The sequence below is a fragment of the Myodes glareolus genome, chromosome 5, assembly GCF_982192425.1.
Source record: "Myodes glareolus chromosome 5, mMyoGla1.1, whole genome shotgun sequence".
In the NCBI taxonomy this organism is placed as follows: domain Eukaryota; kingdom Metazoa; phylum Chordata; class Mammalia; order Rodentia; family Cricetidae; genus Myodes; species Myodes glareolus.
In genome coordinates, this window is record NC_142030.1 from 71120398 (window position 1) to 71145676 (window position 25279).

At 47.1% G+C, this 25279-nt stretch overlaps 1 protein-coding gene and 1 pseudogene across 1 annotated transcript in view; both read left to right on the top strand.

The window, feature by feature from the left end:
* The window catches only part of Lamc2 (laminin subunit gamma 2), a 66813-nt gene extending 42194 nt beyond the window's left edge, over positions 1–24619 (top strand). The window contains exons 9-24 of the mRNA XM_048431082.3: positions 944–1056; positions 1979–2197; positions 2800–2982; positions 4424–4669; positions 6314–6459; positions 9032–9191; positions 9475–9680; positions 11819–11898; positions 12942–13091; positions 15446–15590; positions 16591–16740; positions 17243–17357; positions 18215–18414; positions 20323–20481; positions 20569–20668; positions 23420–24619. Of these exons, the coding sequence (XP_048287039.3) occupies positions 944–1056; positions 1979–2197; positions 2800–2982; positions 4424–4669; positions 6314–6459; positions 9032–9191; positions 9475–9680; positions 11819–11898; positions 12942–13091; positions 15446–15590; positions 16591–16740; positions 17243–17357; positions 18215–18414; positions 20323–20481; positions 20569–20668; positions 23420–23673 (2626 nt within the window). The 3' untranslated portion in view covers positions 23674–24619. The remainder of the gene's footprint in view (positions 1–943; positions 1057–1978; positions 2198–2799; positions 2983–4423; positions 4670–6313; positions 6460–9031; positions 9192–9474; positions 9681–11818; positions 11899–12941; positions 13092–15445; positions 15591–16590; positions 16741–17242; positions 17358–18214; positions 18415–20322; positions 20482–20568; positions 20669–23419) is intronic.
* On the top strand, positions 13245–14082 carry LOC125398348 (large ribosomal subunit protein uL18-like; annotated as a pseudogene).
* Positions 24620–25279: the final 660 nt, after the last annotated feature.

Genomic DNA, 25279 nt, shown 5'->3' on the forward strand with positions numbered 1-25279 from the left:
ACAGACATCATGCGTTTCTACGGTGTTCTGTGTGTGAGCTGCTAACAACACTTTCCGCACCATATTGTTTTCGCTCACTCAGGCTCCCTGGTCGAATGGCGAGCACCCCTACCTAGTTTGCTTTTTCTCCAGGCCCTTGATTTCTCGCCCAAGCCAAGGTCACGGTCAACTTTGTTGTTGTTGTTGTTATTTTTTTCATGAATTTATTCTTTCATCGTAATGCTGGGATTGAATACACGGCATCACACATGTTAGGCAAACACTCTACCACTGAGTTGCATTTCCAGCCCCACAACCAAATCTTATTTAATCAATCAGTTAGTGAATGAAATGAAAGGGTTTTTCTTGCGATCAATAGTCTAGTAAAAAGAAACCTGAACGTGAGCACAGAGGCCACTAGTAAATGCACCAAGGCATTCATTCCTATGGCAGATGCAGCTCAGTGGTAGAGCACTTGCCGTGTGCGTGTGTGCGTGCGTGTGTACGTGTGTGTGTGTGTGTGTGTGGCCTGGGTTTGATCCCCAGCACTTACAGGACGATTCAGGGAAGGTTTGGAAAGAACCAGTGAAATGTGCTCAGCTGACAAGTGAATCATTTAAGAGCAAAACTAAGAACGGAGAACAACTTTCGAGGGCCAGCACTTGGGGAAGTTGAATGTGTTTAGTACTGGGCTATGCAATGGTGAAGAATACAGTGTGTTGAAGGGCTTGGGACCAGGTTGCGGTACTCCTGGAAGCATATACACTGGCACCCCTTCCAGTGCTTCCTGTGGGATTCACCCTCCTAGTAAACAGAGAAAACCCCAAGATTCTCTCTATCGGAAGCCTTCCCCCAGGCAGGGCTCCAGAACCTAACAGTTCCCACCTTCTCAGGCATAGTTTGTATCAGGTAGTAAGGTGGCATGACTTGATTTGTGAGCACTGAGAAATGTTCAATTCTGCAGGTTAAATGAGCATCCAAGCAGTCGCTGGAGCCCCCAGCTGAGTTATTTTGAGTACCGAAGGTTGCTGCGGAACCTCACCGCCCTGATGATCCGAGCTACCTACGGAGAGTACAGTAAGTGACTGAGAGAGAAGAGAGCAAATGATCTCATTCTTGCCTGGCTTGAGCATCATCTGCTTCCGCATCCCATGGGGGCAGGCTCCCAGTAAGGAGACAGGCCCCTTGATTTTGAGTCTGTGTTTTATATTCTTCTTTCCTAAAAGGAGTGTTTCTCTAGCTCGAGGTCAGCTCTCACAAATAGAAATAAATGCATAATAAATACCTTCTTTGCTAAGAGTCCCTTCAGTTCAGTTATGATGACCGTGTTTCGCCACAGCCCTGTTTATTCCTCGCGTTGTTAGGCTCCATGCTACTGTGTTTGAACATGTCTTCTGCTAATTCACTGCTGTGAACTTCCTATGTTGGGCCTTCTAATCTCATCTGCAATTATTTAAAGGGGAGATCCGTTCCTTACACTGCTGAACACTGTGTCCAAGAAAGTGTGGCTGCTCTGCCATGTCCCTATCCCTAATGCCGTGGAGACAGTAGGGAGTAGGAAGGATGGCAGCGAGCAGTTGCATTGTTACTGTTTGCCAGGTACACCGTGTCAGGTAGTGTCCCATTTAATTCTCACAGCAAACCAACGGGCCAGATAATGCCCCCATGTCTCTTCTAAACTGAGGTCATGAAGTCTGGAGAAGTCAAGGAATTTGCCAAATTCACACAGTTAATGTGAATCCAGCCATAATTTAGACCCTCATTTTCCTGACTCCAGAGTACAGACAGCAACTGCTATAGCTGTCCATGTACCATGTGTGAACACCACCTAGGTAGAGAAAATGAAACACTGGCTGGTCTTGAACAAGGCTGGCCTTGAGTTTGCAAAGATTCTCCTGCCTCTGCCTCACAGTGTGCTGGGACTACAGGCCTGGGCCAGCCACCCCTTTCAGTCCTGATTTTAGACCTTGCTACTTCTAATTTCTGCTTTCTCTTGCAGGTACGGGCTACATTGACAATGTGACCCTGATTTCAGCCCGCCCTGTCTCTGGAGCCCCGGCACCCTGGGTTGAACATTGTGTATGCCCTGTTGGGTACAAGGGACAATTCTGCCAGGATTGTGCCTCTGGCTACAAGAGAGATTCAGCGAGACTGGGGCCTTTTGGCTCCTGTATTCCCTGTAACTGCCAAGGAGGCGGGGCCTGCGATCCAGACACAGGTGAGTGAAACAAAACCTGGACCAGGTGTCTGGGGGGCAGGGGGGAGCCAGCTGAGTGGCTCTCCCGTGGAGCCAAGAGCTGGGGAAGAAATACCACACCTGAATTCACTTAGGAGATGGGAAAAGAATGGGACGCATGGGGCTGAGGTCAAGGGAGATGGACGTGGCCATAGTACACTTGACCCCTTCCATTATGGAAATGCCACAGCATTGCGAGAGAAAGGTGCCAGGCTACAGGAAATGACTGTCATGTTCAGGGCAAGGCGGGGGAATTGGTGTTGAGTTGCAAACGTTATGTGGGGAGCTCAAAGGCAAGTCAGAGTCTAACTGGGGTGCCAGCAAATGGTATGACCGTGAAGGACAGGGGAACAGTGTTATGCTATGGATCGGGAAGAAGTGTGTGTCTACGGCATGTGAGGGGTGAGGGTGAGACCCAAGGTGGTGGCCATGTTTATATTTGGTTTATAGGTAGAGATGAATACCAATGTCGGATGCTGGGGGAAGCTTTGGGAAGACTTGAGGCTCTGGAGTCTGATCGCCACATTCATCCACATCGAAGGAGATATTTTGTCTGACCCTGCCATTTCTCTCCTACCTTCCAGGAGATTGCTATGCAGGGGACGAGAACCCGGACATTGAGTGTGCTGACTGTCCCATTGGTTTCTACAATGACCCACATGACCCCCGTAGCTGCAAGCCATGCCCCTGTCACAATGGCTTCAGCTGTTCAGTGATGCCTGAGACGGAGGAGGTGGTGTGCAACAACTGCCCCCCTGGGGTCACAGGTAAGGCCAGCAACGTGTCTTTCAGTCAGCTTCTTCCTGGGCTGATGCCGTGAACCTGTGCAAATAGCTTCCATTCTGGAGACTTTCTGGGAAGTTATTATTGCTTCAGGTTAATCAAAATATGCACATTCTAAAGCTAAGGATATGTGGTACCTGAGCGGTGTTGCCAATTGAGCAGGGGCTGGTGCGGTTATGGAGGGAAAAGCACAGTGGTGCTTTTGTTAACTGTCCTGTGTATTTGTTTAGGGAACAGGAGGTCTAAGGCCCCCTGCCCCTCCAGGGTCTCCTGTAGCCCAAGCTGGCCTTGAACTTAGTTTTTGAGGATGACCTTGAACTCCTTTTGAAAAAAATATTTTGAATTATCTGTGTCAGGGGAGTATGTGCACATGAGTGTGGGTACCCACCGAGAGCAGCAGAAGCCATCGGATCCCCTGAAGCTAGTCAGAGCTCATTGCGAGCCATCTAATGTGGATGCTGAGAACTGAACTGGGGTCCTCCGCAAGAGCAGCACGTGTGGCTAACCACTGTGCCATCTCTCCAACCCTGACCTTGGATTCTTGGTCTCTTGCCTCCACCTCCCAAATGCTGGGAGTAGAGGTGTGTGCTCCCAATCCCGAAGGATCAAACCCTGGGTTTGTGCATGCGAGGGCAGTAATCTATTCTCTGAGCTACGTCCATAGCCCCGGGTTGTGTTATTTCCTGATGAGCTAGGGTTCGAAGGAGGACTTAGTGCCCCTGAGTGTCACATGCCTCTCAATCTGAAGAACTAAGTGCTCTGCAGCAGCCATGATATCATTGAAATTTCACTGCCTTTGCCCCCTGCTGGCTTTGACCCAGCTAGCTAACTAACCTCTTTGTGGTGCTGCAATGTTCTAACCCGTGGTGACCAAGGCCATCAAATGGCAGGCCTGACCCTGCCGCACGCACCTGTTCCTGAGGGTACTGTCCTGGGGACCTGGGTTTAATGCCTGCCTTAGTTAAGATGGTGTTGTTGTGAAGAAACACCATGACCGTGGCAACTATCATACAGGAAAAAAATTAATTGAGGCTGGCTTACAGTTCAGAGGTTTAGTCCATTATTGTCGTTGTGAGAAGCATGATAGCACATGGCAGACATGGTGCTGGAGAGGGAGCTGAGAGTCCTACGTTTGGAACCGAAGGCAGCAGGAAGAGACAGTGACACACTGGGCCTGGCTTGAGCATCTGAAACCTCAAAACCCACTCCCAGTGACACACTTCCTCCAACAAAACCACATCGACTCCAACAAGACTACACCTCCTAATGGTGCCAATCCTTATGAGCCTATGGGGCTATTTTCATTCAGACTACCACAATGCATCTGCCAGGTTCTTCTGCCTGGAGCCTTAGACCTCTCTCTCTGGTCCCGTTGCCATTAGGTAACCATCTGGGGTGACCACATCTTCCTTGGTTCCTTCCCAGGTGCCCGCTGTGAGCTCTGTGCCGATGGCTATTTTGGGGATCCCTTTGGGGAACGTGGTCCAGTCAGGCCTTGTCAGCGCTGCCAGTGCAACAATAATGTGGACCCCAATGCCTCTGGGAACTGTGACCGCCTGACAGGCAGGTGCTTGAAATGCATCTACAACACAGCAGGTGTTTACTGTGACCAGTGCAAGGCAGGTTACTTCGGGGACCCGTTGGCTCCCAACCCAGCCAACAAGTGTCGAGGTAGGACTATACCCCTAGACAAATTAAGCACCCCTATCTCTGTGTGTGTGTGTGTGTGTGTGTGCATGTATGTGTGTACATAGGTAAACACATATGAACTTGCTAGAGCCTATAAATGGATGCAAATGAAAGACAAGGAGACTAACATCTTGAGGCAACCGGTTCCATGAGCAGACTGGCTCTTGACCAATCTGCACCATTCACTTGCCAGAAAGCCTTAAGAGCAGTGGCCCCTGCACCAGACTCTGGGACCGGTGCTGAAGGCTCTCAAATGGTTAAATGTGGGTGGGAGAAGTTAAAAAGGTCAGGTTTACATTCCTGAAGGGAAGAGCAGATAAAGTGGGGCCACATCCTCTGCCCAACCCCAAGGCAGGTAGGCAGAAAAGAAGCCGCCAGACCTGTCACCGGAGAGCAATAAAGGACGCACAATTGAGCTGAACAAACGGAAGTGGGGAGGGGGTGGGTGGTAAAGCAGTTTGAGAGACCCTCTCTGGAAGTCAGTGTGAGTATGTACAGAAGGTAACCCTTGGAAGTTCTCCTAAGGAAGCCCGGCTTCAAAGCAGCTGTTGCTGTTGCAGGGGCTGGGGGGCTGGGAGGAGGGGGACACTAAGGGCTGCTTGAGATCAAAGCCTGAGTGTGCAGGTGCATTTCTGAGCTCAGTGTTAGAGGCCAGGCCCACGTTCAGCTCTTAAACATGGATGCTTATGGCGACTGTGGTGTCTGGCATTTAGAAGTGTCCCTGTTATCAGATCCAGACACTAGTGTGTCTACCTGAAGGTTCCTGAGGATCCCTGGGACTAGATGTGGTGTTCATGCCTATAATCCCAGCACTCATGAGGCTAAGGCAAGACAATCCTGAGTTAGAGGCTAGCCTGAGCTACTAAGACCTTGTTTTGCTTTCGTTTTAAAAGTAAATAGACACAAGGGTGCATAAATTAACCCTTTCCTCATTTTACATTTTATTAAAATTAGACCATATATGTCTTTACTTAGCTGTCTAGGCCCGGCCATTTGCCTGCAGTTTGCACCCCAGTACTAAAGTGGCAAAGATGAGTACATCCTAGCTTCCAGGGAGTTCATATGCTAAAAAAGGAAGAGGCACGGGAAAGATGTATATGTAGTACAGAACACTCAGCTCCGAGAGCAGCCTGTGCTCTTCAGAGTAGCACCTTACCCACTGGGACATCCTTGCCTCCTAAACAGAAGCTGGCACACAGTAGGGCTCCTGCCTCCCCTGGCCTTTCCTGCAGCACCAGAAAAGGAACGTCGCTTGCCGTTTATTCTAGGACATGAGCAAATTATTCAACGTCTCTGAGCTCACATTCCTCATCAGTCAAACAGAGGGCGGTGTTTATATCAGGCTCAAAATAGGCCCTAAAGAAATGCACTTTATAAGCAAAATCGGGGTGCCAGCAAAGTGCCCGGTAGGGAGAGAAGGAAGATGAGAACCATCCTGGTGCCTCTTCATTCACACGGGCGGACCACTCTTGTGTGATTCCTCCCACTTGCTTGTATAGGAATGTGCTTGAGGCCACAGTCATGGAGAGACCTGACACGGTGTGAGTGACAGGGGCAGGACACCGGTCCTTTTCCCTTGCCACACCTCCTTTTCTGGGCACCATTTATCTGCCTCTTATCTCTTAGCCTGCAACTGCAGCCCCGCTGGCTCGGAACCTGGAGAGTGTCGCAGTGACGGCAGCTGTGTTTGCAAGGCAGGCTTTGGAGGCCTCAACTGTGAGCATGCGGCACTGACCAGCTGTCCCGCTTGTTACAATCAAGTCAAGATTCAGGTAAGCCTGCTTCTCCTTCCCAGCCCCCGGCCCCAGGTGGACAGATTCTGAATGACTCTGTACCCTGGTTCTATCACAGGTGTACAAACCCCAAATTTCCTGGGCATTGGTATTTGTGTTACTTTTTTTTTCCAAATATGCTATGGGTGCAAAATGGCTCTGTGGACCGAGGCAAGTCTGACAACCCTGAGTCCAATCCCTAGAGCCATGTAAAGACGGAAGGAGTAAGCCAATTCCCTCCCAGGTGTGCGTACACAAACACATGCACTCAAACACACATACAATAAATACAGTTTTAAAAAAGTTAAATTATACTAGAAATATTGCATGTAATAATTTTATAGTAGCTTTACATTCTCATCTATACCATTTTCAACACCTGGCAGATCCTGTCTCACTTGATACTCAGGACAACTTTGTGAACCTGGTGGGGGAAGTATTCTGAATTCAGTTCTCAGGAGTTACTGTCTGAAAATACTTGTGATTTTTCAAAGTAGCACACCACATGGAATGGGAGTGCCGCTCATGTCCCCCAGAGTCCTTCCATTTGTCCTGGTCAGTTTTTGTTTCAACTTGACATGAGAATCACCTGGAATGAGGAGCCTTAACTGAGAAAATGCCCCCCTCTGATTACCCAGAGGCAAGTCTGTGGGATATTTTCTTAATTAGTGATGGCTGTGGGAGAACCCAACCACTCTGGTTGGTGCCAGCCCTGAGCAGGCGGTCCTGGGCAGTATAAGAAAGGCCGAGTAAGGTGTGGAGAGCAAGCCAGTAAGCAGCATTCTTCTGCTTCTGCTCCTGTTCCTGCCTGGGATCCCTGCTCTGACTTCCCTTTATTGTGGACTATAAGTAGCCAGATGAAATAAACCCTTTCCTCTGCAAGTTGTTTTTTGGTCATGGTTTTTATCACAGCAATAGAAAACAAAGGACACTTTGTAAGGACCACTGTAAGGTGCCACCTCTAGCAAGGTTCCCTCCGACTCCAAGACATGACCTTATAAAACAAGTTCCAGAGCAGATCACGGTGACTCATGTTTGCCTTCCCAGCCTGCAGGAGGCTGAGACTATCGCCCAGAGTTTCTGGCAATCCTGGGCTAACTAGTAAGTTTCAGACCAGCCTGGTCTACAGATGAGACCCTGCATCAAAAAATAAAATGATAAAATTCAATTAAAACTTAAACTTCAAAGATGAATGAACTGGATATTGATCATTACTAATAATTCTTTTCTAGAGGGAATGATAAGGGACAAATTGGACTTCATATGTAAACAATCTGTGTTTTTTAAAGAATGTTTTATAAATTATTGTTTTAAATAATGGGTGTATGGGTGTTTTGCCTGTGTGTATGTATGTCTGTGCATCTCAGGTGTGCCTGGTGCTCACAGAGAACCAAAGAAAGCATTAGATCCTTTAGAACTGGAGTTACTGATGGCTTTAAACTACCATGCGGGATTGGGAACTAAACCCAGGTCAACACATGGTCTTAACCCTGAGTCATCTCTGCAGTCCCTTAATCTGGTTTTAGGGTTTTTGCTTGTTTGATTGGTTGGGTTTTTTTGTTGTTGCCTTTTGGGTTTTGTTTTGTTTTTTGTTTTTTGAGACAGAGTTTCTCTGTAGCTTTGGAGCCTGTCCTGGAACTCGCTCTGTAGACTAGGCTGGCCTTGAATTTACAGAGATCTGTCTGTCTCTGCCTCCCAAGTGCTGGGATTAAAGGCGTGTGCCACCACCGCCTGGCTACATTCACCTATTTAATAGCCTGTAGAAAGCTAGTTTGAGGGTCTAATGTAGCCTAGGCTGGCCTTAGACTCACTATGGAATCTGAGGCTGTCACTTTGAGCCCATGATCATCTTGCCTCTGTCTCCCAAGTGCCGGGATTACACGTGTGTTCTGTCTCCCAAGTGCCAGGATTACATGTGTGTTCCACCACTTGTTGCTAAAAACTATACATTTTATTTTCTTTTTTTTTTAAAACTTTATTTAACTTTATTTCATGCATATTGGTATAATGATGTCAGATTCTCTTGAACTGGATTTACAGACAGCTGTGAGCTGCCATGTGGATGCTAGGATTTACAGACAGCTGTGAGCTGCCATGTGGATGCTAGGAATTGAACCCAGGTCCTCTGGAGGAGCAGTCAGTGCTCTTAACCACTGAGCCATCTCACCAGCCCCTACATTTTATTTTCATTTGATGTAGTAGTAAGACCTGAACCTCGTGTCTGCTAGGCAAGTACTCTAACACTGAACTATATCTCTAGCCCTCGATAGCTTTTTCTAGAAATTTCCTGATGCCAGGTGGACATGTGCAAATATTAACTCATTCAGCACAAGAAATAACCCTATCTTTTTTACCACCCCAATTTTATAGAGAAGAAAACGACTTGCCAAGGACCCTGCCTAGAGTAGTGAGCCAGGATCCACACTCAGTAGGTCTAGCTCAAGAGTCTAAATTTCAGCCACCATGACACATCAAGCGTGTGTAGCTGGTGTCCCCTGGATACCCGCTGCAGTTCTGGGGATGGACTCTGGTCCTCATTCTGTGCACTGATTCCTTTCCCATGTGTTTCCAGATGGGCCAGTTTAGCCAGCAGCTTCAGAGCCTGGAGGCCCTGGTCTCACAGGCTGGGAATGGTCGCGGTGGTGCGGTCTCCAGCTCGGAGCTGGAAGGCCGATTGCAGCAGGCTGAGCAGGCCCTTCGGGACATTCTGAGAGAAGCCCAGATTTCAGAAGGTGAGGAAGGCCAACTCCCTAATAGCAAAGAGGTTCATGCCCTAGGAAGAAGTGTGACACTAGGTCATAAAGTCTTCTGTGGCTGTCAGCTCTGCAGTATCTGCAGCCAGCCCTTGCCTGGGTGGAAGCACTGTCTATGACGGTCTCCTGGCACCTAAGTGACAGGGTGGAGACCAACACAAACGTCCATCACCCGCGTTTTCTCACTCAGCTCTAAGTTAGTTGGCCTTGGGGGTTAACTCGGTTACTCTACATCAGTCTAGCTTTTTCTCTTTGTGTGCAGGTGCCAAGAGAGCCCTCAGTCTCCAGCTGGCCAAGGCAAGGAGCCAAGAGAACAGCTACCAGAACCGCCTGGATGACCTCAAGATGACTGTGGACAGGGTTCAGGCCCTGGGCAGCCAGAATCAGAACCGAGTTCAGGATACAAGCAGGCTCATCTCTCAGATGCGCCTGAGCCTGGCAGAAAACGAAGCTTCCCTACAAAATTCTGTATGTTTGGCTGGTCAGGGCGTTTGTTCTCTGTGTTTAACTGGTTAGAGTATTCATTGCGGCCATGTTGGGAGCTGCTCCACAGGTCTCGCAGGCTCACTCTCTGTCCTTAGATGTCTTGATCTACCTCGCAGGTAGCTGGACTTTTCTTCTTTGAAACAGATGCATCTCTCTCTCTCCTTCTTCTCCCTCTCCCTCTCTCTCTCTCTAATCATCTGTCTATCCACCGTCTGTCTGTCTGTCTGTCTGTCTATCTATCTCTATCATCTGTCTATCTACCATCTGTCTGACTGTCTGTCTATCTATCTCTATCATCTGTCTATCTACCATCTGTCTGTCTGTCTGTCTATCTATCTCTATCATCTGTCTATCTACCATCTGTCTATCTACCATCTGTCTGTCTGTCTGTCTGTCTGTCTATCTATCTCTATCATCTGTCTATCTATCTATCTACCTACTTACCTATCTATCATATATCTATCCATCCATCCATCATCATCCTCTGTCTATCATCTGTCTGTCTATCTATTATCTATCTGTCTGTCTGTCTGTCTGTCTATCTATCTATCTATCTATCTATCTATCTATCTATCTATCTCTGTGTCCTTTGCCCCTGCAATTTCCCACAGAACTGTATTATATACCCCTCTGTAGTTGATTTCTTTCTAGACACATTTTCATAATAGACAAAATCCTGCCTTTCCTCTTTCCTTTATGTGGAATTTAGTTTATTTCATATTTGTATTCTCTGCCCCTAATGCAGTATGTAGCCGTTGTAGCTATTTGCTGCATAAGTATAAAAAAAAGATAAAGAAATGAATTAATGCGTGAGTGAAAAACAGGAAGAAGGAAGGAAGGAAGCAAGCAGGGAGGTGGGAAGGAGAGACTCTGATGGGAACATGGGGCTGAAAGCGAAAGAGTGAACTGGTGCCCGTTCAATCAGCACAAGCTCCTTGGTAGTCCAAGGTGCCGTAGCAGAGGGAGATACAGTTGAGCCCCTTATATGTGTGAGTTTGGATGCTGTGGTGTAACTGTGCTTAGTGTCAAGAATGGCTATAATCTCAGCACTAAGAAGGCCCAGGCAGAAAAGCAGCAAGTTCAAGGTCAGTCTCTACTATACAGTGAGATCCTGGCTCAAAGCCAAACCAAACAATCAACAAGAATGACAGAAACAATAACAGTAGAGATGAATAAAGGAAATGGGACTGAGTTTGGCAGAGGCAGGAGAACCAGGATCAAGGTCAGCCTCTGCTAGAGTTTAAGGCCAGCCTGGGGTATACAAAAACTGGATTCAAAACCAAAGCAATGAGCTAAATAAGAAAGGAAATTGAAAGATAACCAGATAGTATAATGAAAAAATTCTCATTGATATTGTTTTGACTCCATCATTTGAAAAGTATTGTAGAAAATCAATAAAAACTCCCTATGATCCAATTACCACTAAATAAGTATTGTCAAAACTTGGTGTACTGGTCTGGAAGATAACTCAGGCAGTGTAGAGACCTGAGTTCAGATCCCCAGAACCCAGGAAGAGCCAGTCATGGTGGTACTTACATGCCTGTAACCCCAGTGCTAGGAAGGGGGCAGGGACAGGAGAATCCCAGAGACTCACTGGCCAGTCAGTCCAACCTGGTAAGTTATAAGTGTCTCAAAAAAATAAGATAGAGAGTAAAAAGGAAAGACATCCAAGATCAACCTCTGACTTTTACACATGTATATGCAGGCATATGCACACACACACACACACACACACACACACACACACACACACACACTTTGATATATATGTGTAGAAGGTATATTTTTGGGGGCAGGGTCTCACTATGGAGCCCAGGCTAGCCTCAGTATCACGATCTTCCCGTTTCTCCCTCCAAAGTATTACAAATGTGCACTGCCAAATCAGAGATATAGATATACTTTTAGATTCATCATATTTTGTATGGCCTTCTTCTGAAATTGAATAGCTACTTTGTTCTTGCCAACACACACTTTTTTTAATGAATGATCATGGTGACCAGGGCCCTTTGGTGTGTCAGGGCAAGGGCTCTTCTGTGGCTAGTGAGAAGTCCTGCTGGCCCTTCTGTTGAGGCTCCAGAATCAAATGTAAAGCCTTAACCAATTCTCTTTTTTTCCCATAGAACATCCATTCCTCAGAGCACTATGCAGGACCAAATGGCTTTAAAAGTCTGGCTCAGGAAGCCGCAAGATTGGCAGACAGGTAAGCTGCAGTATTTGGCACCCCTGCTCCAGACTGCCTCTGTGATTTAAGACTGTGGACCATTCAGGACTCAAAGATTTGCCTCCTCCAGGCTCCCAAGCCCTGCTCCCCAGCCTGGAAGCTAGTTCTGAGTCTCTTAGCTTTCAGAGTATTACAGGGGACAGTCTGTCTTGGCAGGAGCCAGCAAAAGTATTCATTTTCCAGCTTTCTCCATGACTCACAGATGGCTTTAGTGCATGTTCGACGTGAGTCTTCTGACCGTGTGAAATGAAGCAGCCGCTGGAAACGGGTGTTTGCAGCTTTCAGGGACTCCTCAACTCCCACACCAAGCCTGAGAACAAGCAGCAATGAGTTGTTTACTCACTTGTGGGGGTACAAAGAACCCCCCTCCCCGGAAACCGGCACTGCAGGACCCCAGAGACGACAGGCAGCTCCATGGTCCTGACTTCTTCCCACTATAAATCCTATTGTGTTCAGAAGCTTTGCGAGGCAGGGTGGAAGGCTCTCAAGAGGAATTCAGTTCACAGGGGCTGGCTTCTGATTTTGTAACATGTGCTGCCTCCTGATCCCCTGTTTTTGCTGTTTTAATGCTACTTCCTAACAGCAGGAGATCGGATATTGATAGGAGACTTTTATTGACAAGCGTTGTCCCTTGGTTGAAGCCCACTCTAAAGTTCCAGCACAATAAGTAGGGATGTAGACTCTGGGTGGGGAAGCCTTGGGGGTTCTGCTTGTGGGAAAACAGCACAGCTTATAGACACGATGGTCTATGGCCCTGAGCCACTCCATCTACCCTCTCCATACCTTCTCTGAGTATGGCATAAATGGAGACGACCAATGAAGGGCGGTGACATGAGACTGTTCTCCAGAACACCTGCTTCTCATACTTCCTCTGACTCTGTGCATTCATGGCAGTTCTGATTGGCTTCTACAAGCAAACCCAGTCCTTTATTCTTTTTCTGTGTCTGCAGGAACGAGTTATGTTACCAACCTATACTGATTTTTCTATGAAAACTCTAATTCTTGATCTTTACTGTCTTCAGCCACGTTGAGTCAGCGAACACAATGAAGCAACTAGCAAGGGAAACTGAGGACTATTCCCAACAAGCGTCGTCCTTGGCCCGCAAGGCTCTGAGTGGAGGAGGTGGAAGTGGCGTCCTGGACAGCTCCATGGTACAAGGTCTTATGGGAAAGTACGTTCGGCTGGCTCCTTCTGGGTGGGCCATAAAAGCTCAATCCTCCCAGGGTGTAATGCAAACCTCTTGAGGAGCATCTCATCTCTTTGAAACTATACATTAACAACAACAACAACAATAATAATGATTTGAAACTATACATTAATAATGATGATGATGATGATGATGATGAGATCTGTGTGGAGCCGCAGTTGTGGGTTTCCACACTGCAGGATGGGTGTGTGAAGGCTGTTAAGAGGAATACCTACTCTGAGAGATGCCCTTTGAGCTTTTGAAGGAAGGGAGAGGGTAAAACTGACAACTATGCTGGGAAATGATCGGTGATCCAGAGCAAAAATAAGGACAGCACACTCCAGTATATGATGATAGTGACTGACGGAGATCTTATCTGTCAGGCTACATCCCCCACCCCAACCAAGGGGATGCAATAGTCTGCACAGCATATGATCAGGAACTACCAAAATACAGTGTGAAAGTTGGCCTGACAAATTAGACCGCAGCCTATTGTGCTGGTGTGCTGCTGGCCTTCAGGTTTCTCAGTAGGTTTGGAATAGACAAGACCTGTGCAGGCCAAGTGGAGGTGACTGGAGATGAATACAGCATGGAAAGCGTTGATGGTCAGCCTGGTGCCTTCACTTGCTTTTTGAATGCAGATCTTGCTCAAACTACAACTGGCAATCAAGTTTTTGGGGTTCTGAAGGAACTGTGGATGGAGGATTATCTATCCCGTATAGTCCCAAATGATTCCCTGGTTGCGATTCTGAAGGCATCAGGAGCACAGCATAAGTCAGAGTATTGCAGGCTACATGCATGCATCACCTAATAGAGGAAGATGGAGATGCTTTTAAGAGTTCTCTGCATAGCTAAAGGACAGTGTAACACCAGACATGGAGGAAATGCATAGGAAGCTCATGCTGCTACCCAAGAGGATCCATTCTATGAGAAGAAGCCCAAGGGAGGGGTTAAGAAGAAGAGGTGGGCTGGGTAGTGGAGGTGCACACCTTTAATCCCAACACCCAGAGGCAGAGGCAGGCAGATCTTTGAGTTAGAGGCCAACCTGGTCTACAGAGTGAGTTCAGCCAGGGACAGTCAAGACAGAGAAACCCTGTCTCGAAAGACAAAACAAGTAAGAAGAGGAGGAGGAGCCGGTGGTGGTGGTGGAGGAGGAGGAGCCATACCAAATTTTCCCTTACCTGGAAGATGCCTGGTAGAAAGATCGGATTGCTCAAAAGAAGGCACACTTGCTCAGAGCTCAGGAATAGCTGCTGAGAGCTAAAGCAATTTTCTATGAAGGTTTTTTTTCATAAAGACAGTAAACATATCGATCAAGCCAAAAAAATAATAAGAAGGGTATAAGAATGAATAATACTTTGGGGACTATTTTTCGGACTGGGAAAAGAAAGGTTGTGATATCTAAGTAAAACTTAAGTTCTGACTGAGACACGACGGTGCATGGAGAGACGGTTACCCTCTGGTCTGTGAAGGGTCTGACAGGACTGACAACAGAGAAGTCATATTTATAACATCAGCGTTGAAAAGCTTGAGTTTTTCTGACCAAACCTACATAAGCCATAAGGGTTAAATTTAGACTGTAACATCACGTAGCTAACATATAGCCTAGCTTGTTTTTCCTTATTCTAACTACACACACACACACACACACACACACACACACACACACACACACACACAAAAGGGGAGGAGAAAGAGTGAGTGTGAGCAGCCTTAACTGGCTTGTAACTTACTATGTGGATCAGTCTAACCTTAAACTCACAGAGATCTACTTGTCTCTGTCTCCTGAATGCTTTGAGTCCCATGCCTAATGGCGAATCAATCCCACACCAGTTATGTTTTAAAGGGGTATTTATTTTGGGGGGTAAACTTACATGCACATAAACTGTCAGGAAAGGAGCCTAGTTGCTGGAGCAGGAGCCAGACCCAAACACCAGAACCAAGAGGCCCAGCCGAGGCTTGCCGCTCTTCTTTTAAAGAGAAATATACCACGCCCCAGTGGGCTGGTATTTCAGCGGCTATTGGCTGACAGAGCGGAAGGTGCTCCCGCAGCACATGCCCAGACCACATTTTTTAAAACCACAGAATAAATGCTTGCTTTTTTACAAAGAGTATTCTCTGCCCCATGTGGTTGTGCATACCTGCAATCCTAGTTCTTGGAGGCAGAGGCAGGAGGATTGCAGTAAGTTTCAGGCTAGCCAAGGCTATACAAGATTCTGTCTCCAAAATGAAAAGGAAAGAAAGAGTATGTTCTCAAGGTTCCTCCCTCCATTATTAATATTATTACTATTATTATTATTATTATCATCATCATCATCATCTGCTTTTCCTGCCTACAGATTAGAAAACACCAAGTCCCTGGCCCAGCAGTTGTCAAGGGATGGTACCCAAGCTGACATTGAAGCAGACAGGTCTTATCAACACAGTCTCCGCCTCCTGGATTCAGCATCTCAGCTCCAGGGAATCCATGATCTGTCCTTTCAGGTGAGGCCACTAATCCTATGTTCCTCACCCACAGACAAACGGCCAGGAAGCCCCTTTCTTCTCGAGGGATTTCATAAGGTTGTTCGACCAGAAGATTGTTCTCCATGTTGACTGTGTTAGCATCGCGTCAGCATGGTGCACAGCCGAGGCAACAGACTTCTTAGGGAAAGCGTTTCTTCAGTTGAGTAGTTCAGACATATAAAGGCGCAGTGCCTGCATTAGCTCTGTTCTGCTAAGGGTGGCAGGAGGCCATCTCCGAAGGACATAGGAAAAGATAGGCAAGTGTGCACAGTCCCTTTTGAGATAACAGGGCCTAAGGGCCTCCCACCATCCCCTCAAAGGCTTTCCATAACCCCGTTAGCACCCCTTGTCAACCAGATGCTTACTGTGTGGGTGGTGACCCGTGTTGAAACCACAGCATCGACTTTTGCTTTGTGCTGGGAAGGGTATAGGTGCTTTCTGTCATCTGTTGTCCACTCTTGACCCCAGGCCTTGTTCCTGAGCCTGTTAGTAGAGACATGTTTTATATTTCCTCCTCACTTCTGGGGACCCTCAGATTGAAACCAATGGGGAATTATTATGGAGTTTGATACATTTCTCTGTTCTGCTAACAAGAAGAATTTTGTCATCAGAAGGTTTGCTTTTTTTCTGCATCATTCTTAGCTATTGCAGCGTCGATTGGATTCAGTTCATCCGCATACCTACAGCTGATGTCACTCGCAACAATCCCCTTAGAGACATGGCATACGAATAGATAGAGCTATTGTTTTTTAAAAATAATAGAGCAGAAACACAACTTACTGTGTTCTTGGGAGACCTATTGCCTGTCTTTCTTTGGCACACTGCCTCTTTTCTGGGAGGCGTTGGGCTTTTAGGGTCAATGTCTGCTTTCTTGACTTCTTAAGGCTGGCACTAATTCAGATGGTGACACCAGGTCCTGAAGTTAGCGTGGTAGCTTGTGTGCAGACAATCCGACTCGTTCACATCTTTGTGCCCACAGGTGGAAGCGAAGAGGATCAGACAGAAAGCTGACTCTCTCTCCAGCCTGGTGACCAGGCAGATGGATGCCTTCACACGTGTGCAAAACAATCTGGGGAACTGGGAAAAGGAAACACAGCAGCTTTTACAGACTGGGAAGGACAGGAGACAGGTACTCCCGCTGATTCCAGTCACTCCGACAACAAGCATGTACTAGATGCCGGCTATGGGAGTGAAAAGACCAGGGCCTCTACCAGAAACCCTCCGAAGGTCACGGTGCCACTGGCTGCAGAGAGAGTAGCCAAGATTGGAGTTTTGATGGCATTAGCGCCACCCACTGAGTCAGCATCTGAACTCTGGAAAAGGACCCAGGTCTTCTATGTCTCATTCTGGTCCATCTCTGTCTATTATCTTGGTTTCAACAAGTATCTAGTGTTTAAAACGATAATTTGCAAAACTCTTCCCACCCCTGATGGCAGACAAGAGTTGGAGACTCTCCTGTAAAAGGCGTATCTTGTTGACTTACAAAGTCTGTCCCTGATCAGATTGTAGAGGGCTCTGCTCTAGCACCCTTAGCCAGCGGTGAGTCACAGCGCTCTGTTGTCATGGAGAAACTGTGTCAGGGTGATTGTGCCAGCAGGAATGCACTCATTCTAATCTTGTTCTATTTACAGACATCAGATCAGCTGCTTTCCCGTGCCAACCTTGCTAAAAACAGAGCCCAAGAAGCGCTAAGTACAGGCAATGCCACTTTTTATGAAGTTGAGAATATCCTGAAGAACCTCAGAGGTTAGTGATATGTGATCCAGGTTGACATTTTTAAAGGTACATTTATGATTCATTTAAGTCCTCGTTTCTCTCCTTTAGTGGTGGGTGTATTGGTTATTAATAGATGCTTAGTCACTGTTTTTCTAAGGTAATGATGATCTCATTAATGCTTGAGGAAGGCAGTGGATGTAATTCACCAAAGTATCAGAAGTCCTTAGTTCCGGTCCTTACTGGGCCCTATGATGAGGTCAAACTCTCTGTGTGGCCATAGAAGTCACACAGCCTTTCTAGATCTCTGTGTCCTCCTTAAGGTCCTCCTCTAAGGTCCTCCACATCCAATATGTCACTAATGAATTGATATTTTCCTTTTCTTGGGTGGCCTGGTCACCAATATGGTTGTTCTGAAGTAATGGCACGTGGCTGTCAAGGAATTTGAGATGTTCCTTGAAGACACTTGGTTAGAATTGCAGCATTATTCACTAACATGTCTTGGATTCTCTCCCGTACCCACTGTGACCATCCCGACTCTGTGACCACACCCAATTCAATGACCACACCCCAGCTCTGTGATCACCCCAACTCTGGTCATTGACCTCAGGCTTGGCCTTATAGCTTCGGGCTTCTGGGATTCACCTGCTCTGTGTGGTTCACTTTGGGTGTTGGCCTCCTTGCAGTGGTGGAGTCCCAGACAGGTTGACTGTCAGTGGCTCCCCTAATGGCTCTTTTGAGATTCTTTCTCTTGGGAAAGAAAGAGTAACCCAGCCACATCTGTCATCTTTCAGGATTTTTTTTTCTCAAAACATCAGGCTCTCTCATTCAGTTTTTACTTAATAATCTTTGTGTCTGTGGCAATAGGATTTTTTTCCCCTTTGTTTCAGAGTTTGATCTGCAGGTTGAAGACAGAAAAGCTGAGGCTGAAGAGGCCATGAAGAGACTCTCCCATATTAGCCAGAAGGTTGCAGAAGCCACTGACAAGACTCAGCAAGCAGAAACGGCCCTGGGGAGTGCCGCTGCCGACACCCAGAGGGCAAAGAATGCGGCTAGGGAGGCCCTGGAGATCAGCAGCGAGATAGAACAGGTAAAGAGAAATGGATGTGCGGGTTGCCACAGGCAGTGCCCGACACGGGATGCTTCAGAGAGAGAGAGAGAGAGACTTTAGCTTAGGACAGTTGCTGTGGCCCAGAGTCCTGGACAGTCCATAGCAGCCCCACTCCACATGCCCACCCCCTTCAACTGGATGGATGCGGTCACTGGCTACCAGTGGATACACCAGATACACCGTATTCAGCAGAATGTACTTTGAAAAACGGAAATGACTTTCTCACCATTCCGGAGGCTAGGAAAGAACACAGTTAGAGAGTCGGGAGTGTAACATGCCTCTGACAGCTCCAGGGAGAATTGTTCCTTTTCCCCTTTCCAGTTTCTGAGGATGGCAGTCAGTCCTTGGTCTTCTTGAATCAGCCTACTCCCTGCTTGTGTGGTCCCGAGAGTGCTCAGTCAACTCTTCTCTTCTTCCCTCCCTCCCTCCCTCCCCTCTCTTTCCCCTCCTTCTCCTCTTCCATCCTGCTCTCCCTCTTCATCTTCTTCTTCAAGACATGGTCTCACCATGTAGCCCAGGCTGGCCACCAAGTTCCTCTCTCAGTCTCTTCCTATAAAAAGACATCGATCCTGTTGAATTAGGGCCCACCACACTCCATTATAACTCCATTGTAGTTAAATACATCTGGAACAGTCTGTTTTCAAGTGAGGCCATTTTCTGGGCTGAGAGGGGTGAGGAAGGGAAGAAAGTCTCCACCAGATCTTTGTTCACACTGGGTAAGCTCTCTACCGATGAGCAACGTCCCTAGCCCTTAACTCCAATGTCTGTTTTAGGGCGCTAAATTTAACTGGTAGCAATTGCCACCAGTACTTTGATTCTCTATATGAAATCCTGGAGCTCTAGAGCCTTCTATGATGTGTGTCTGAGCTCGGCCTTCTTACTTTACTCTGTCCTCCACTGTGCATGATTGGGACGAAGATCAGAACTGTCCAGTCCCCTGCTGGAGGAACACTTGTAACTGGGTAACCGAAGTAGCCAGCTGTGCTCTGCTCACAGCCCATGCTGTAAACTACAGCGGAAGGAATGCTTCTTGGCTGAGAAGAGCTCCTCCCTTAAGCACAGCTTCTGGAGAGCTTGTGCCGCTCCAGAGAGCCCAGAGGGAGCGCCTGGTATCTAGACTATTTGACCTCACTTTTAGAGCACTTGGTAACCTACAAAAATAATTTCTAATAATCTCCCTTGAGGCTTGTTTCATGGATCTTTCTTTTCTCTCATTATTTTAAAAATGTTTTTTTCGAGACAGGGTTTCTTTGTGTAGTCCTGGTTGACCTGGAACTTGCTCTGTAGACCAGGCTGGCCTTGAATTCCGAGATCCACCTGTCTCTGTTTCCCAAATGCTGATTTGTGTGTTACCAACACTGCCCAGCTGTACCTTTCTTTACATAGCATCTAGCGTAATAATGCCCACAATTATTTAATTATAGCTTATTGATGAAAGGTATTGATGAGCTCTTCTTCTCGCAAAGACAAAAATCCACTCTAACTAATTCATTGTTTGCCTTCCAAGCACAACTGTCTCGGGGAAATCCTAGTAAAGTTGTCTCAGAGACGAGGGCAATAAAGGATAATGACAAAGGATTGTGTTTCTTGTCCTCTGGATTTTCTCAAACACTTCCTGATTGTTTTTCAGAATCTCCCAGGCATTGGACTGAAAGGGAAGCCACGTCTCTGCACAGACCCTCCCAGTCTCCAGAGAGCTAGCCTAGAACTAACTTGCTTGAGGCTCGCCTGGGGAAGGGTGTGTTCCCAGGCCTGCCTTGCTCGTTGTTCATCTGACTTACTCCATCAGAGCCAGGCTGCAGCTGTAGTTTTTCTACAACTGTCCTTGGGATGTTTTGAACCTCACCCTCTCTCTCCTTCCGTCCCTGGCTCCTTTTCTTCTCCCAGGAGATAGGGAGTCTGAACTTGGAAGCCAATGTGACAGCAGATGGGGCCTTGGCCATGGAGAAGGGACTGGCCGCTCTGAAGAGCGAGGTGAGAGAGGTGGAAGAGGAACTGGCCAGGAAGGAGCTGGAGTTTGACGTGGACAAGGACACTGTGCAGCTGGTGAGTGACTGCTCCTTCCCAGGGAGCTCTCTTGAAAGTTGCCGAGACAAAAATAAGCCCTCAAGACACCTTTGTAATCCCTTGCAGGTGATTACCGAAGTCCAGCAAGCTGATGCCAGAGCCAAGAGTGCCGGGGTTACAATCCAAGACACGCTCAACACATTGGACAGCATCCTACACCTAATAGGTCTGTGCAGCATCCCCGGCCTTCCAGCCCGGGGACCGTCCCCAGAAGACTCGATATTCTTAGTCCTGTTGGATGGGGATCTCGGTTTTCCCTAAGAACATCTGGAAATCTGCTTTGTTTCAGGGCTCAGACACTTGGGCCGGGTTGCTTTACATTTTCTCTGTTTTACCATCTCTAAGATGAGTCACTGAGCACTTGTAGCTGGAAGTGAAGATGTGTGAGTCAGAGAACTGGGGGTGTTCCAGGGACTTCCCAGAAGACTGGCCGGCCTGGTCTTAGTTCTGGAGGGTTCCCTGGGCAGTTTTGAGCAGGAGAGTAACATCATCACTGCTCTAGGGAGGAGAATGTGGCGGCGTAGACACAACCTGGGAAGGCCACCTGGTTGAAGCAGGACAAGGACAGGAGCCAGCCCTGAGGCAGTAGAAGTGGGGAGGGGAAAGGTGTGGGGGGAAAGGGCTCCCCTAGCCTGAAGGACCATCTGATGATTCTGCCATCTGTTCCTCCCCAGACCAAACCTATCCCTGCTATGACCAGCAGGGGAAACACCCAGAGGAAATGTGGAAAGAGCAGGTCTAGGAGATACTGTGAATTTCAGGCTAGAATAGATTCCCAAGTGCAGTGTGGCAGGGAATGAGACTTTCTCATAGCCATTCCCCCAAAGACACTGATGTTAATTGAAAGTCTGACTCTGGAGGCTGGAGAGACGGCTTGTTGTCTAGCAACTGCTGCTCATTCTTCCAGAGGATCCTGTTTTGGTTCCTGGTACCCATGTTGGGCAGCACATAGCCATCTTTAACTCCACTCTAGGGGCAGCTGATATGCTTTCTGGCTTCCACACGCACCTGCGTGCACACACACACACTCACTCATACACACACACACACACACATACACACACGTGCGTGCGTGCACACACACACCTTTTTTTTTAATTTAAAGTCTACACTTAAGTAGTTAACAGGGGACCGTCACCAACAGAGATTGCGGTGGGTAAGGAGTAGGAGTGGGGTCACACTAGCCCATGACATCTTAGCCTTAGCTCTACCCCAGCAGTTCTGTAGAACAGCTCCAGCACCGGGGGCTCTGTGGGATTATCATCACACTGAGAGACCACTGCTGTCTGTGTTATTACACTAGCAGGTCTGTTTGTGATCCAGCGAGCCCCGGACAGTAAATGTCCTCTACAGATTATAAATGCAATCTCAGCCAGGCGGTGATGGAACATGCCTTTTGTCCAGCTGTTGGGAGGCAGAGGCAGGCAGATCTCTGAGTTTGAGGTCAGCGTGGTCTACAAGGCTAGTTTCAGGACAGCCTGGGCTACACAGAGAAACCCTGTCTCAGAAAACATAATAAAACCAATAAACAAAAAAACAGTCTCCCCAGTTGAGATTTTAGCGGCATTGCTTAGCATTCTGAAAAGGGTAGTGAAATTAGTGGAGCCTTTAAAGGGAAATGAGTGGGAGGGAGGGTAGTGGGAACTGTTGGCATTTACTGCGTCAGGTACTGTGCCAGGCGCTCTCGCGGCATAACCATTTAAGTCTTGTAAGTGTCTGGGAGACGAATTTTATTATTTTGCCTCACAGGGGAATGAACTGAGGCTGCATGGCACACAGCAAACTGTGGGGCAGGGTTTACACTGTGATCTGTGTCTCCCGTGTTTCAGTTCTTGTCTTAGATTTGGCTTACCATAAACATGTTGTTTTGTTCCCAAGCTTACTAACATTCTGTGCTTGTCATAGAACCCCTAATTCTTGAGTTTTACCCAGTATAGTTTCCACTCTAGGCACTCTCTTGAGTCTTGGGATAATAATTCATTCAGTATTCTAACTATAATGTATAATAAGATCATGCATCCAAATACTAGCAATGTGCTTGAGGAAATTGACTCTAACAAGTTTTCCTCTGACCTTTACACATGTGTTGTGGCACAAGCAGACAGACAGACAAAGTATTTTATTTATACTCACAAATAAGAAATTTAACTTAAAAAATTATGAGACCACAATATATATATATATTCCACACACACATATATATATATATATATATATATGGAAACAAATACTGTCTCTAGCTCAGCTATGTGAGGCAGCCTGACCTTGAGTGTGGATTCACTTGAATCTATTCGAATCTTCTTGAACTAAATGTATATGACGGGTGCCCTCACGTTGACATAGGCTTTATAAACTGTATAGGGAAAATATATGGGAAAAAAATGCAGTGACATTTCCCATTGGAAATAAATAGATACCTAGCTAGGTCCCCACTGTAGAGTCAGAAAGAAGTCTTACATCATTCTCTAGCAGCTGGAATCAATCCTCCAAATACCTAAGCATATCTTGGCCTCTGCAAACCCTGAAGCTCAGCCAGTTTCTAAAGGTCTCTTTTAGAAAACAGCAAGCTATTTCCTTGGGGTGATAGCTAGCATGTTGGACGTTAGTTCGGGTCTCAGGGGTGAGCTGTGTTAGGCAGTTACCTTGGACAGTTCTCAGACCCCTGTAACCTTTAGCTTTCTGCTATTTCAACCAGATAGAACTCCAGACTTCCTGGCTGCCTGATGGAGCTTAGTCTTGAACTAGGTTATTCATAGCACAAATGCATGCCGAGTGTTCTCAGATTTCTACATTCTTCTTAATTTAAAACCATTTCAATGTATGACATGGTGTTTTCTCTGGGCAGGTGAAATCAAGTGTTCCTTAAGATCTCGCCACAGCCTTCCTCTATTAACACCTTTCTCGTTCCCTAAAATAGACCAGCCTGGCAGTGTGGATGAGGAGGGACTGATGCTGTTAGAACAAGAGCTTTTCCAAGCCAAGACCCAGGTCAACAGTCGACTGCGGCCCTTGATGTCTGAGCTGGAGGAGAGAGCCCGGCAACAGAGGAACCACCTGCGTCTCCTGGAGACGAGCATAGATGGGATTCTGGCTGATGTGAAGAACCTGGAGAACATCCGAGACAACCTGCCCCCGGGATGCTACAACACTCAGGCTCTTGAGCAACAGTGATGCTGCCATAGAGATTTCCCCGCTGAGGTTCTTGGGACATAGACCTCAGGGATCAGGAGCCATCTCATGTGAATGGGGCGGGCTGAGGATATTTGAACATGTGTAATGGGTTTGTTCAGGTCTGTTGGACCTGATTCCATCCCTGAGACTATGGGTAGATGGATGTCTTCCTGTGGTACTGTTTGCTTGCTGGTGCTGGCAATGAGGCAGATAGCCCTGGGTATGAGACTGATCAAGGACCAACCACATTAACAAATGTTGACCTCAGAGCTGCCATAACCTGAGACCTGGAATATACAAAGTGCTGCTGCGTAAGTCAGGGCAGGAAATCTAATCCCCCTGTGGCCAGTAAAGTACCCTTGCTTCACCCACTGCAAGCTTTTGTTGGCCAGAGTTCCTCCACTGCCCGCCCAGTAGGTTACGCCCTCTGCTTTCAGGCTGAGCGCAGTGAGCAGCAATGGGCATAGGACCTGGAAATCTGGCCCATTTGGAGCAATCGTGCCAACTGCCACCCTCTCACCCTCATGCTCTCTGCCTGAGTTGACATCCTTTCTCCTAATGATGCCAGGATAGCTTAGAGACTGCTTTCTAATGAAAGCATTTCCTACCAGCCAAGCAATCACTGGGAAAGTATTTCATTTGGGTTTCAAAGCAATATAAGAAAATGTGTCTTGGGCATTAAAGGAAGTGTTGTCCAGAAGACATATTAATCTCCATCCAATCCTCCATTACAAACGCGAAGACTCATCTACATCTGCATGTGTACCTTATTTCCTTTTTCTTTCCCTACATCAGGGATAATCCATCCATCTAACATATATTTATTGAGTCCCTAGGATGTGCCAGGGGTAAGTGGAACAGTCCTGACATTATCTACCCTCGTGAAGTTGACTGTCTAGTGAGAAGGATAAACATTGAAAATAATAAATGGAAACTCCTAAGCCTTGTTCATCTCAAGTGATATTTATTGCCGTCACCCTTCAGTTTGGAACTTCGCTCAGTAGAACATGTGTTCCAAGACAGCCCCGCGGGGGTTCTTGAGTTAGGGCAAAGCTGACATGGTTTTGAGTTGTATACAGTTTTCTGTGTTCCAACCATCCCTCCACCCCTTCCCACAACAGACTATTGCAACAGACGGGTTACATCAGGGCAATCGCAGTGGGAATTCCTGAAGGAGCCAGAGGCACTCACACCTCAGCTTGGAAGACTTCGGGACTGCTTCACATCTGCAGTTCCTGGTCTTTTCGTGGATGTGTGTCAAATAAAGGAACGTTAGATGCTGGGCTGAGTTTCTGATTTTATTAAACGCTTTGTCTGGCATGGAAGCACCAGAGCAATGGGGTGAACACGCCATCCTGATACTGATGGCTCTAGAGTTAGCGTTTTCAATTCCTGAGGGCCCTGCTTTGCCCTTTCCAGCTATGAGAGCATGTCGTAAGATTTCAATGATGCTGTATCCTAAGCATGAAGCATTATTTCTAGAAAAACCCAAACTTGGGTGGAGGCTATAATTAATATTCTTGTCCTTTTCATCGACTATAAAATAAAGTTAAAATCTGTAGTTTGTGGTATATATGTAACACCTTTCAATAAATTACAATTTCAG